This window comes from Camellia sinensis, chromosome 4 (genome assembly GCF_055761805.1).
Source record: "Camellia sinensis isolate YWXY chromosome 4, ASM5576180v1, whole genome shotgun sequence".
Lineage (NCBI taxonomy): Eukaryota > Viridiplantae > Streptophyta > Magnoliopsida > Ericales > Theaceae > Camellia > Camellia sinensis.
In genome coordinates this window covers 166,349,023-166,364,265 of record NC_138964.1, presented here as the reverse complement: position 1 = coordinate 166,364,265, position 15,243 = coordinate 166,349,023, and the positions used below count along the sequence as shown (strand labels likewise).

At 37.5% G+C, this 15,243-nt stretch overlaps 1 protein-coding gene across 1 annotated transcript in view; it reads right to left on the bottom strand.

Moving 5' to 3' along the window:
- Positions 1-14,995, bottom strand: part of LOC114297517 (uncharacterized) — a 50,093-nt gene extending 35,098 nt beyond the window's left edge. Inside the window, exon 1 of the mRNA XM_028241954.2 lies at positions 14,262-14,995. Within this exon, the coding sequence (XP_028097755.2) occupies positions 14,262-14,990 (729 nt within the window). The 5' untranslated portion in view covers positions 14,991-14,995. The remainder of the gene's footprint in view (positions 1-14,261) is intronic.
- Positions 14,996-15,243: the final 248 nt, after the last annotated feature.

The window sequence follows — 15,243 nt, the reverse complement described above, 5'->3', positions numbered from 1 at the left end:
GAAACATTTGCCCAAATTTTTTCTTCTTAATTTTTGACGTACCAAGACATACCCTAGTCTATAAACCCAAGTTGTACCGTACCTCAGTTGAAACAGTATTTTCTTCTAATACAAAGGTAAATTTAATCTCATTGAACTTCTTTTTTATTTTTATGCATAGTATGATTTTAAAATTAAGTTATGGTTTGCAAGTCATTTAACATAATAACATTTAATTTTGGTTTATACCTTCACTTTTGGCATTAAATGTGCATTGTAGGTTGAATCTTAATAAATTAAACCATTTATCTAATTTTTGCATTACTTTAAATTAAAATTAAATATTTTTTTAACACATGTACACAGCCACACCCGTACCCTACTTTTTTAAAAATTTTACTGTATCAACGTACCCATACCCGTACCAGTGTTTCATAAGTTAACGTTTTTGCTTTCTTGTTGCAACCAAAACCCCAAAATCAATCAAAAGCATTTGCAGCATTTGCTCACAAGTAGCTGGAGCCACCCAACAAATATCCACCAGTAGAAAAAGGTGATGCCATAAACCAAAGCCAAAGAGCAAAAAAAAGATTCATGATCCAAAGATTCCTCAATACACCATTGAGGACAAAGATTGTGATAAAACCTCTCTTTGTTTTTTAAAACATATCACTACTCATGATACTTCTATGAGCCAAGGTTACAAGGCACAACCACTTTCCAAATTCTTTTATAATGACAGACCGGAGAACAAATGGGGTTATCAATAATTTTGTCATAAAAAAAAAAAGGCATGCAAGAAGAGACCAAACTCATTTATCACTGACATTTGGTTTTAAGGAAAAAAACATGAAGCACGGCCAACAAAGGTGTCAACTCAAAAGTTTCCCGGTCGTTGGAATATCTAAAGAAATTGAAATCGCATGAAATTGGAACCAAAAAAACAAGCTATGTAAACAATGGAAACATAATGAGAGCGAACCAACCAATACAAGTGCGGAAACAACACATCAAACGAAAAATCACCCACCCAAACATCCTCCCAAAACCAAGTCTTATCACCATTACCCACTTTCAATGACAGTAACCCCCCCCTATTGACCACAATAGGATCCCTACCATTAGCTTGAACCTCATATTTACTCTTTATAAGGGAATGCTATAATGAAATGACTTGCAATCAAGGGAAATCTCAATATCCACTTTCCTAGTAGAGCAATGTTCCTTCCCACTATGTTTCCAATGGCAAGTCCCTTTTTCTCTTTGGGGAGAGAAACTACCTCCCAATTCACCAAATGATCTTTCCTTCAACTTGTCCTTCCCAAAGAAAGTCCCTCATTGTTTCTTAATTTATTTACAACCCCAACCAGAATCTTAAACAAAGATGAGTAATAGATAGAAATACTACCGTCACAGACTGCAACCAAAGTGAACCTACCTCGTCTAGAGAACAAGGCTCTTTTCCAGTCGTCCCAAGGAGCTCAGTCGAGATCCACTTTTCCAGTACCGGGTTCGGATTCTAGGAAGGGTGGTTAGGGAGAGATGACTTGTTTCAAATGTGGTCAATTGTCTCCACCTTGCCCGCAGAAGGGAGGAGGGCAGTTGTCTGCACCGTCTTCGGCTCATTCTCAGGGCCAAAGTCAGGGGAGAGGACAACCGCCCACTTGTTATCAATGTGGGTAGGCGGGGCACCTGAAGAGGTTTTGTCCACAGTTGGGTGGCACATCTGGTGCGTCTGCTCCAAGGCTAGGAATGGCAACGGGGCGGGGCCGGGGATCACACTCCCCGTCCCCGATCCCCAATGGTGAAAATTCCCCCGGCCCCGACCCCGATCCCCGATGGGGAACCTATCACCGTCCCCACCCCCTAACGGGGATCGGATTTCCCCGACCCCGAATATTCCCCGACCAAAAAAAAACAAAACAGCAGCTACTGTAGCTCATCATCATCAACATCAACAACAACTAGAGTATCATCATCATCAACAACAACATGTATATATATATATGTATATGTATATATATTACCTCGGATCAAAAGATATGAGAGGCCAGTGTACATATATATAGTGAATATCTAGATATGTATATCAATGATGTTGATATAGGTGAGAACCAATGTATATATATAGTTGAGAACCAGTGGCGCGAAGAAATGTTCATCGCGGCTCGGATTTAAAAGAAACTCTCCGTTGCCGATCTGTCTCTTGGCTTCTTCTCCGTCGCGGCTTAGATCTGGTGGAAGGTGCTCATTCATCTCTCTCACAGAGAGTAGAGGGAGAAGAGAGAGAGAGAGAGAATGAGAACTTAGAGATAGATATTAGATAAAAATATAATAAAGCCTAAACGTATATATATAGGGGACTAATCGGGGGCTATTCGAGGCGGGGGCGGGCAAAGGCTAAGGTACCTATCACCGTGCCTGACCCGAAAATTATCGGGCATTTAATTTTTATACCATCCCCAGCCCTATGGAGATAATTTTCGGGAAAAATCCATTCTAATCGGGGTCGGGTCCCCATCGAGCCGAATTCAAATTGCCATCCCTATTTGAGACAGATACTGAGTCACCAACCAACTCAGTCAATACAGGCCTCGAGGGCCAATCAGGGAGCCTCTTCGGCTCAGTCAATACATCAGGCTTATGCTTCGAGGGGTGAGCAAGTTGAGCAGAGACCTACTGGGCGTGTGTATGCTATTACCGTGTCGGATCTTATACCAACACCTTTTGTAGTGAGAGGTACCTTCTTATTTTGCAATTCAGTCGCTAATGTGTTGATTGATACGAGTGCATCCCACTCTTTAACCCTATCTGCATTTGCATCGATTTTGAAGTTGGAGTTGGCACAGTTAATATCTCCTATTTGTGTAGAGTCACCTATTGGTGCTGAGGTCATCTTGAAACAAGGGTGTCAGGGTTGTGATATCGAGGTTGCCGGTCGTCGACTTCCCTTTGCATTTGTATTGCTTGACATGTCTAGTTTTGACATTATTTTGGACATGGACTGGTTATCATCATACTGGGCCGTTATAGATTGCCACCGTCAGAGGGTTACTGTATGTACCTTGAGCGGTGACCCTTTTTATTTCTTAGGGACCGGGTGGATAGAGTCTTATCATCGATATATGATCCACGTGGACAGAGTGAGCTTAGTTGCCTCCTTGCTAGTTTTTGGAGTAGCAAGCGTGATGAAGGCCGGGTTAAGTTGCCAAGGGTGGTTTGTGAATACCTCGATATCATTCCCGAGGACCTTACTAATTTACCACCTCACCGAGAGGTTGAGTTCTCTATTGATTTAGTACTTGGTACGGCACTGATTTCTATGGCACCGTATCGGTTTACACCAGTTGAGTTGAGTGAGTTGAAGGTTCAACTCCAAGAATTGTTAGATAAAGATTTTATCTGCCCTAGTACTTCGCCTTAGGAAGCACCGGCCCTCTTTGCTAAAAAAAAAAGATGGAGCGTTGCGACTTTGTATCGATTACCGGAAGTTGAACCAAATAACTGTTAAGAACAAGTACCCAATGCCTAGTATAGATGATCTATTTGATCAGTTGAAGGGGCCTTGTTGTTTCTCTAAGATAGACCTGAGATCGAGTTATCATCAGTTGATGGTAAGGGAGGAGGATATCTCGAAGACGGCATTCCGTACGCGGTATGGCCATTATGAGTTTCTAGTGATGCCTTTTGGGCTAATCAATGCTCCAACTGTGTTTATGGATTTGATGAACCGGATCTTCCATGAATTCCTAGACCGTTTTGTGGTCGTCTTTGTGGACGACATCTAGATTTACTCATCCTCTGAGGAGGAACACTTGCGAGTAGTGCCTGAGCTGCTTAGAGTTCATAAGTTGTATGCTAAGTTTGGTAAGTATAAATTCTGGGTGAAAGAGGTTAAGTTCTTAGGCTACGTGATATCCAAGGAAAGGGCGACTGTAGATTCATCCAAGATAGAGGCAGTGCAAGATTGGGCACAACCAAAGAATGCTTTTGAGATCCGTAGTTTTCTAGGGTTGGCCAGGTATTATCGACGATTTGTGAAAGATTTCCCTAGATTAGCCTCACTATTGACTAGATTGACGAGGAAGGGAGTTAACTTTGAGTGGAGTGAGACTTGTGAGAAGTCATTCCAAGAGCTCAAGGTTAGCCTTACCACTGCTCCAGTCTTAATTATTCCAGAGAGAGGTTTGGGTTATTCAGTCTATTATGATGCCTCACGGGAAGGTTTGGGTTGCGTTTTGATACAAGAGGGAAAGGCAGTAGCCTATGGCTCGTGGCAGTTGAAAACCCACCAGAGAAACTATCCTACCCATGACCTAGAGTTAGTAGCAGTAATTTTTGCCCTGAAGATTTGGAGGCACTATTTGTATGGTGAGAGATTTGACATGTTTTCTGATCACAAGAGTCTGTAGTATTTGTTTACACAAAAAGACTTAAATTTGAGGCAGAGGAGGTAGATGAAGTTCATTAAGGATTATGATTTCGAGTTACATTATCATCCGGGGAAGGCCAACATTGTAGCTGATGCCCTGAGTAGGAAGTCTATTAGCATTGTGGCTTGTATTGCCATCCGAGAATGGGAGATGCTAGGTAGCCTTAGCGAGTTTGACTTGCATCTGGGCGAGAGAAGATTTCCAGTGGAAAGGTAGAAAGAGGCTTGACTGTGTATTCCGACTAGAGTGTGAGATACCGTGACTTTTTGTTTGTGCCGGAGTCTTGCCGAGAAGAAGTACTTCAAGAGTTTTACCATTCACGCCTTGCGGTGCATCCGAGAGGCACAAAGATGTATCACGACTTTAGTCGCCAGTTTTAGTGGAGAGGTATGAAAAAGGATGTAGCTGTGTTTGTATCAAAGTGCCTTACTTGTTAGCAAGTGAAGGCCGAGCATCAGAGGCCAACGGGTTTGTTGCAACCCTTGCCTATAGCCGAGTGGAAATGGGCGCATGTCACAATGGATTTTGTTGTGGGCCTTCCGAGGACTCAACGAGGTAGTGATGCCATTTGGGTGGTAGTTGACCGGTTAACCAAGTCTGCGCACTTCATACCTATGCGCGTGAGTGATTCAGTAGACTATCTTGCCGACTTGTGTATCAGGGACATAGTGAGGTTGCACAAGGTCCCTGTGACGATTGTTTCGGATAGAGATCCGTGTTTCACAGCTCGATTGTGGCAGAGTCTACACAGTGCCTTGGGCACTAGATTGACCTTTAGTACTGCATATCATCCTCAGACTGACGAGCAGCTCGAGCGTACCATCAAAATCCTTAGGGATATGCTTCGAGATTGTGTCCTTGATTTTAAGGGGTCGTAGGAGAGGCACTTGCCCTTAGTGGAGTTTGCCTATAACAGCAGCTTTCAATCAAGTATTGGTATGGCCCCATTTGAGGCCTTATATGGCCAACCGTGTAGATCCTCGGTGTCTTGGGCCAAGGTGGGTGATGCACCTTTGTTGAGTCCAGAATTGGTTCAAGAGACGACGGAGAAGGTGGCACTTATTCGTAAGAGATTAGTCACGGCTCAAAGTCGCCAGAAGAGTTATGCCGACCGTAGGAGGAAGACCCTTGTCTTTTGAGGTGGGAGATCATGTTTTTCTGAAAATATCACCTAGACAGGGTTTGATGACATTTGGAAAGAATGGGAAATTATCCCCTCAATTTATTGGCCCATTTGAGATCTTTGAACGGATTGGGGAAGTTGCCTACCGTTTAGCGTTATCACCACAGCTTTCCGAGATTCATGACGTGTTTCATATTAGTATGCTTCGGAAGTACGGGCCGGATCTATCGTACGTGTTGGATTGGACCGACTTAGAGGTAGATGAGTATGCCTCGTGTAAGGAGAGACCGGTGAGAGTCTTGGATAGACGGGAGCAAGTCTTGCGAGGTAAGACTTGGTCCCGTCTATAGGTATTGTGGAAACACCACGGAGTTGAGGAAGCAACTTGGGAGCGTGAGCTGGAAGTCCGAGAGAAATATCCAAACTTATTTGTTATGTTTGAACATGTATTGTTTTGTGATTATGATTGGTAGAATATGAGAAGCATTACACATGTTTTGGAAAGGTAGAAGCATTGTATATGTTGTTTACATTTCGGAAACATGAATTTATTATAAACATTGCATATGTTTGAGGATATGGAATATCATATGTACCGTACCACTTTTAGAAGCATTGTATGCTATGTAAAATTTTGAGAACTTGGATTTTGATTTAAACATTGCAAATGTTTTGGAAATTGTAAAATGTACTTTCAATGTGGAACTTGTGTATCGAGTTGATGGGAATGGATGACCAGAGAATGGGTCAAGGTGTTGAACTTGCAAGAATGTCATTGTTAGGAATGGTCTAAATATGATTTTAAACTTGATTTGTAATTTCTGAGGCAAAATTTCTGAAGGGGGGAAGGTTATAGCGATCCCGGTTTTGACCCGTCACTTCTTGTATTTCGAACTCGGGTTTGTATGGGTTTTAAATGGTGTTTCATAACTCATTTCCCTTATCTTCCCCTTACTTTGGTTATCGGGTTGTAGTTATGCATTTGGAACAGATTGGTTTCTTGTTTTTCCAAACCTTTGTTGCCCAGATTTTGGCTTTTGCACTCGAGCAGGCTTTACAAATTTTGCTCCTCCGCTCGAACGGCCATTTTTGCGCTCGAGCGGGATTTGTCAACTTTCAGTATTTTTGCAGACTTACAAATACTGGGAGAGTGTATTCTACGCTCGAGTGGCGTTTCTTACGCTCTAGCGAGTGAACGCTCGAGCATCCTGTTCCACGCTCGAACGGGGTCCTTCGCTTGCAAAACTTCTGAAAGTATGTATTCTACGCTCAAGCGTAACTTTTCACGCTCGAGTGGAACTTTATGTCTGACGCTCGAGGGTGACTTTTCACGTTCGAGCGGACTGCATGTATAACAATCCGTGAAGATGATATTCTTGTTCACTTTTTCACTTCTCTCTCTCAAACTTTCCAAAAACCTAAATCTACACATTCTCTCTCTAAAATACACTCTCTCTACTATTTCACCTAGATCCATTGAGATCTTCACCCTAGTGCCTTTTAGAAAAAGGTAGAGCACCTTGAGAGCTCCGTTTTGATCTGATTAGAGTTTAATTTCGGCGTCATTGAAACTTTGTCCTCGCTCCATTGATCTCCTAACTTGAGGTAGGATTTTTTCTACACCTTCATATGGCATTTAGCTTAGTTAATTGTCTTTTGTGTAACAATGGTGTGATTTGGGGGTGTCTTAAGTAAAACTAGAGTTTGGGTTCAAGTTGAAAAGAGGGATTTTCGATGAATAAAAGATAAATGATTGTGAGGTTTGAAAATGATGTTATATTGTGTCCAACTTGATGAATTTGGCACTTGGTTAATGTTTGGGAAAAAGGAGGGATTTTGCCCTAATTGGACCAAATTATTATTTTGTATAAATAATTGAAATTGACATTGAAAATGTGAGATTGGAAGGTCATTGATATGAATGGTGGGATTGGTTATGCATTATCTCACTCTTTGGAAATCTTGAATAAATTATCTATCTTAAGATTGAATATCTGTTTAGATATAACTGTATTGGGCTATCGGTGGAGGATAGCTATGATTGTTGTAGAAATTGCATGAGGATTAGGTAAATTGAAAACTAATCTCTTGTTGATTATCATTGAATATGACTATATTTAAATACATTGTATATGTATGATTGTTAGGGAGGAGAAAGTGGATGGACTTAATTGTTTAGGAGGAGAAAGGGGATGGACTCCACTATAATTAAGTTGGCCGGAGTGTCCTGGGTAAAAGTCTCGAAATTTATATATGGGTGCCGATTCCGCAGACGAAATATCCGTAAAATGGCAGTTTGAAGTGTTTGTGTATGTTTTGTATGATTGGAAAACCATTGAGTTGTAATCTCAATTTGGTTGTCCAAAAATAATGAATTTGACTCATGAATTGAGAAAAATAAATGAATTGGAGAAAACCAGACTATGATTTGAAAGTTGATGTCCTATGAGTGTACAAATTGTGGATGTTTTATTGTAGGCATTGTATATACACATTGTCCTTATACCTTCGTTAAATTTCATATACTGCGTTACATGATTCCTACTAGGCTGTGACTCACCCTATTTGAGAATAACATTTTCAGGTGTTGGTGACATGCCTCCGCCAAGGCAATAGCTTGGGGGAGAACTTTTGGAAGCAAGAGCTTCCCTACTTTTAATTATTTCTTATGTAAAGCTGAGGGCTTAAAATGTCTTGAGCGAAACTCATTTTTGTATAAACAAGCAATGACTTGAAAAGGTGTAAGCCTATAAGGCATTTAGTTTTGCCACACTATTTAGTAACATTAACTCTATGTAATGAAAGAACAATATATTCCGATTCATGTTGTTATTTCTATATGCTTTTAGATTATATTCATTGTATAATTTTGGGGGCGTGACACCAACACTACAGCCCAAAAAGACTCCAATCTAAGGTTATCCCCCAATGGGAGGCCCAAGTACTTAAATGGAAAATTCACAATGGCACATCCTAAAATACTCGCAACCTTTGTAATTTGTCCTGCTAAAAGCCAATGCCCACACTGTTACTTTTATTCAAATTGACTTTAAGACCAACTCAAAAATTCTTAGCAGCAAAAACAGATTAACCACCTTAGAATCATCCTAAAAAAAGAAAAAAATAAAACATCATTTAGATACTGTAAGTGGGACACAAACCTTATCCCTACCGATAATAAAACCATCAACTAAACAAACCCACCAAGCTTTATCAACCAACCTACCCAAAACATTTGCCACCAAAACAAAATGGAAAGGGACAACGAATCTCCTTGTCTAACACCCCTAGAAGCCTTAAAACTACTTCTTGCATTACCATTTACTATGACTGACATATTGCAAGAAGACAGGGATTCTCATTTCCAATTCCTCCATCTTTCCCCAAATCCCTTTTTATGCATCACAAAATCCTAATGCCAATTGACTTGATCAAAAGCTTTTCAAAATCCACTTTAAAAATCAAGCTTTCTTTACTTAACCCTTCATATTCTTCAACTGGCTCATTCGCAACTAGTATATTACATCTAAAATCTGACTGCCCTCCACAAAAGCTCCTTGAGTCAAAGATATAATTCCCCAAAACTGCCTTCAATCTTTTTTATATCACTTTCCAAAATTTTATATAAGAATGTGACTAAACTAACATGCCTAAAATCATTCATCTTCAGGGATATCTTTTTATAGGAATCAAACAAATGAAAAATGCATTTGTACTCATATTTACAACCCCATTCTCAAAAAACTCAAACTATCACCAAATCTGATTTTACAACATCATAACAATCTTTAAATACCACCATAGAGAACCCATCTAGACCTGGGAATTTTTCACAATCAAAAACTGCATCTCTAATTTTAATTTCAACAAAAGACCTTCCCATGCATCTAGCTTTATACTCATCAATCAAAACCCAATTTATACTCATCAATCAAAACACAGTTTAGACCATCAATCCTTGGCCTCATAACTCCCCCATCCAAATATAGAGTTGAACAAAAAGAAGAAAAAAAAAATCTTTAACAAATTGGTCATATGCATCCACAAACCCTCAGTTACCCACCTCCAATCTCTTGATGAACTTATTTCTCTTCTCATCAACAACCCTACCTTACGAAATTACTGGGAATTATTATGACCCTATTTTATCCATTTCATTTTAGCCTTTCGACCCCAAAAAAATTGTTCACTAAATACAAAGTATTCATTAAAACCATCCCTAAACTGAATTCCATCGAACTCCTCAATCTTTCTAATGATTTCATTCTCTATCCCATTCAGGTTTCCAAATATCTCCTTATTAAAAACCTTCAATTTTTCTTTAATCATTTTCAGTTTCCACAAACTTGAAACCCTCCCATCTATATCACCTACTCATACTCACCATTCTTCCAAAGACTTCTTAAATGATTGTTGTTCCAGCCACATTCTCAAACCTAAAAGCTGAATAACCCCACTTAAAAGGGCAACTTTTTAGCACCATGGGATAATGATCAAGGTTGTTAAAATCGGATCCTACATAGAAATGGTGAGAGGGTGTCGTGGATCAGATTGCAAATTGAGGATCGTAAGATTCTATTTTCTATTAAAAATAAAATAAAAATACAAATTAAAATGATACATATTAAAAATAAGGTGAAAAATCATAAATCCAAAGATCCTACCTATAATCCTACTACCATCCTACACGATCCTACTATAACACCGACCCTATAACGATTTGGATCATTTTGACAATTTAGGATCGTAAGATCCTACGATCCGGGTCACAATTTTGACAACCATGATAATGATCTGATATAGCTCTTGGAAGAACCTCCTATCTAATATTTGAAAACCTCACCTCCCATCCCAAAGAAGAAAAAAATATATCCAACTTTCAACACACAAAATTAGAATGAATATTAGACCACATAAAACAAGCATTAGACAAAAGGGGATCAATCAGGTTACATTCCCTTATAAAAGCATCAAAATGCCTCATACCCCAAGATACCATAGTCCCAATAAGCTTTTTAGAGAGAAACCTTACACATTAAAGTCACCCCTACACACCAATTGAGGGAACATTACACAACCCAAATAACCAACCAACTCATCCCACCACTCTGCCCTTCTATTAGGTCCGTAAACCCCAATCAACCACCACTCACAATTATCAGGATTCCTAAACCTAATTGACAAAGAAAACTCCCCTTAAAACAATCTCACAATCACAAACAACACTCTCATCTCAAATAATCAAAATAGCGCTTGAAATACCACACAACGACAATAAAAGCCCATTCTCTAAACATAAAACCTCAAATACTTTTAATCAATTGGCTATCACACACGTCAAATTTGGAATCTCGAAGCAAAACTATATTTGATTGATGCTTATTAAGAAAATCTTTAATCACCCTCCTCTTTTTCCTTGATCTAAGACGTCTAACATTCCAACTTATACCTAGAAAACTTTTCGACTTCTGCAAAGAAATTAAGAACTTCATTGATCACACGCATTAAATTTTTTTGCGCTACATGAAAGCCTCCACAACAATTTCCTTTCATAAGAAAACCAAAGTTTTAACGGTGGGGGGAGCCATAATGGTAACAGTGACTGACAATGAAGTGGTTGCAAGGTGTAATGGCTATAGCATAACAGTGGCAACAACTGAACCCATGATATTTTTATTCTTCACACAATTTCGAAAATAATTATCAATGCAACTGTATTTATTGCATAATCACATTTGGTGAGGCTTACATAGGCTTCGTTTGGAAAGCTGCTATTTTAGTAGGCTATTTTAGTTTTTGGCTATTTTAGTAGGCTAAAATTTTTGTGTTTGGGAAGATGATTGGATTTTTTTATGGTTGGATGTGATGTTTGTGAAAGAAAAAGTGAAATGATTATGGATTTGATGTGATATTTTGTCTTATTAGCTATTTTAGCCTATTTTGTCTTTTTGTGAATTTCAGGCTAAATTAGGTTTTTTTTTTTCTTCCCAAACACCCCCATAGTTTTTCATGGGTTTTGTTAGGATTTTAAGCATGATCTGATGTATATACTAAATTTTACACTAGTTTTAAGTTGTGATGAAAAATTTATGCATTTAATTTTATTTACTTTACTGATTGTACTTCACTGATTTTTTTACTAAGTATACTAAGTTGAGAGATAATAGCCTAAGGTGGTTTGGTCATGTGCAATGAAAATTATAGATGCAACGATACGAGTGATATGATCACTATAAATGAAAATGTTAGGGAGGGAAGAAGACCTAAGATGACATGAAATGTGGTAGCAAAAAAGATATAAATTTATTTAATTTAACTGAATTTATATCCCTTGATTGAGCAAAATGGCAAATAGGATTCATGTAGCTGATCAAATGTAGGACAGAAGGTTTAGTTTGGTTTGATTGGTTTACTAGTGATTGTACTTATTGAAAACTTTCCCTTGTTATGAAAAAAACAAACAAACAAACAAATAAAATCATGAATTTAAGTTCAAAATGCAAAATCCCAACATAAACATTCAAGTTTCGTTCAACAAATTTAACCTAAAATTAAATAGATATAAATTAATAATCAATGAATCAATTTTGAAAGTAATAAAAGTTTGTCAATAAAAAAAAAATGTAAAGAAAATTTGCCAATACAAAAATTTTAAAAAGGTAAGAAAAGTTCGAGATAAAAAAGAGAAATAGGCTTATGTAACCTTTATAACAACTCAAATTTTGTAGAACTTGAATATTGGTCAATCAATATAAGTAGATCTAAGATTTTTGCTTAAGTTTATGGGTCTTTTTTAAACATAAGTTCATAATACAAAATCCCAATATGCTAATGTAAAAGTACATAACATAAAATTCAAGTTTTGTTCAACAAATTTAACCTAAAATTAAATAGATATAAATTAATAATCAAGGAATCAAGTTCGAAGGTAATAAAACGTCAATAAAAATTTTATTTAAGAAAAAAAGTAAAGAAAAGTTGTCAATAAATAAAGAAGTAAAAAAAAAGAACTCAAGCTTTTCTAAGAACTTGAATTTTGTACAACTTCAATTTTGTACAACTTGAAGATTGGACAATCAATGCATGTAAATCCAACATTTTCACAAAAGTTTATGGGTCTTTCTTTTCTAAACATAGGTTCGTAATACAAAATCGCAACATGCTAATGTAAAAGTATATAACATGAAATTCAAATTTTGTTCAACAAATTTAACCTAAAATCAAATAGATGTCAGCTAATAATCAAATGAGAACGTAATAAAGGTTTGTCAATAAATAAATAAAAAATAATGAAAATTGGCAATTAAAAAAAGTAATAAAAGTTGGGGAACAAAACTTATATGCATGTAGATCTAAGATTTTCACATAAGTTTCTTTTCTATGATTTCAACAATTGGAAAAATAAAAAATTGAGAAAAAACGGACTTATATACAAAATCTATTGAAAATAAAAGCATAACAGTCGTAATGCTATTGAAATCATTCAATGCTCCTGGAGCAAATACCCTGTATGGACTAACACTAAGGAGCTTATTGCAGCTAGTGAGTATTCAATCTAAGACCTAGGGGGAGCACACCACCAGGCCCTATATGGGCTTATATGTGATACTTGCGAAGAAAAAATAATTACGCAAATGACCATGATGATTTTTAAGGGAAAAGGCAAAGATCCTATCTGAAAGTTTGAAAATGAAGACATGACCAGAATACAATAATGTTTAGTTTTGAATGGGAGAAATGCATAAAGTGTTAGAAAGTGTTGTAAGTTGTTAGCGCAATGAACCAACTCTTCCATTATAGAAAGATGAGTTATAACTGCTAACTGCCAAACTTAATTGCAAACTGGCAAATGAAAACTTTGTTTCAGCTTGTCCTATATGCATTTGTTACAAGTATAGAAACAACTAGACAAAACCCTAAGGGCCTAAGGCCCTCAAGTGTGTGCTCTTTTTCCCTTTTTTTTTATGGGCTCAAGTGTGTGATCTAAGGTGCACAACATAAGGGTAGCTCCATAGCATCAGGTTAAGTTTCGATTGTCAAAAGCAGCATTTGTTGAAAAGCTATGGAGGAATAGTATCCTTCACATTGTAATCTTTATTCATGTCAGATTCTTATTAACATCAGGGGAAAAAACATGTAATTTCATAGACATTTATATAAATCTGGGATGTCTGGAACTCTATTTTTCTTTTTTAATAATATTTGAATTAAAAAATTACGGCAAACACACAAAAAAACAATGTAGTATGGATCTGCTGGAAATATATATATATACATATATACAACATTATTAATAGAATTAAAAGCCAGGAAAAAAGGTTCAAAAATATTTAACAGCAAATAAAATCTTATCTTAAATTTAAAATGAGCAGTGACAACAAAAATTATCTGCTAACATAAAAAATAAAAATAGAAGACAGGAAATTGACAGGATCAAAATTAGTTTAGGGAAATTGCAAATCAGTGAAAGTTTCAAAAACAAAAACAAACAAACAAACAAAAAATCAAATAAAATCAAATTAGTGGTAAACTTTATCAACTTTAATACTTAAAGTCATAAACGCTTTCGTAAATTTGTAAAATTTTATGAAAGATCCCACTGAATTGGAATTTCCCCAATTTATTTTACAACTACCAAAAATTCAATAGAAAACAAGCATAAAAACATAAATTTGAAAAACAAGTAAAAGGTGAATGAATAGTAGATGTGAAATAATCAATCATACCACATTTGTGAAATCGGGTGGTACGTGTGATGGTGGATAATACCCACAGAGAGAAGCAGCAGCGCCAGGAGCCCTAGAAGCAGATGAAGTCTGTCCAATTTGGGAGACGGCAGTGTCCAGAGAGGCTAACCAGCATGACTTAATCAGATTGTCGACCTTCTTCCTCGGCTGCTTGGCGAAGACCTTGCGATGGGAGACGGCGTCGCGGAGGCGAGTGAGGACGGCGGCATCCTTGACGGAAGCGTGGATGATGAAGTCGAGGAGCTGGTCCTTGCTGTAGGGTTCGAAAAGCTCCTGGATCTTCTTCTCCGAGTCGTCGTCGTTCTCAGCCTCCTTAGTCTCCTTTGGGGCTGATAGGGTTTTCTCCACCAGCTGTTTGTTCTTCTCGAAATTGTTATTCTCTGGTTGAGGATTCTTCACCATCTTTCGCCTCATCATCTTCTTCTTCTCCGTGTCGATTTTGTTATTCAGTGGTCGTTTTCTCACCATCTTTCGCTTCATCATCTTCTTCTTCTCCTTGTCGATTTTGTTAATCAGTGGTCGTTTTCTCACCAACTTTCGCTTCTTGTTCTTTGCCATGGCGGAGAGAAAGTAGAGTCCGATTGCATTGGCCATTTGGGGGAGAAGAGAAGAGAAGAGAAGAGGGAAGCAAAGCGACTCTCTCTCTGTCTCTCTCTCTCTCTCAGGAACCAACAAGAAATCCCTAATGAAAAAGAGTTTCATACGCATTGTTGACTTCTAATAAGTTGAATTCACAGTTTCACCGGAAAATAAAAAATAAAAAATAAATTATAGTTTTTAAAATTTTTATAAATATAAATTGAAAATTAAAAATAAAATAATTACCAAACAGGCTCTTATTATGCCGAAATTTACTCTCAATGTGCAATTAATTTTACAATTATGCTATGGACCCCTAGTGGGGGTCACCCCAGCACCCTACTGATATTTCATTGGCTAGTTTTTTTTTTTTTTTTTCTTC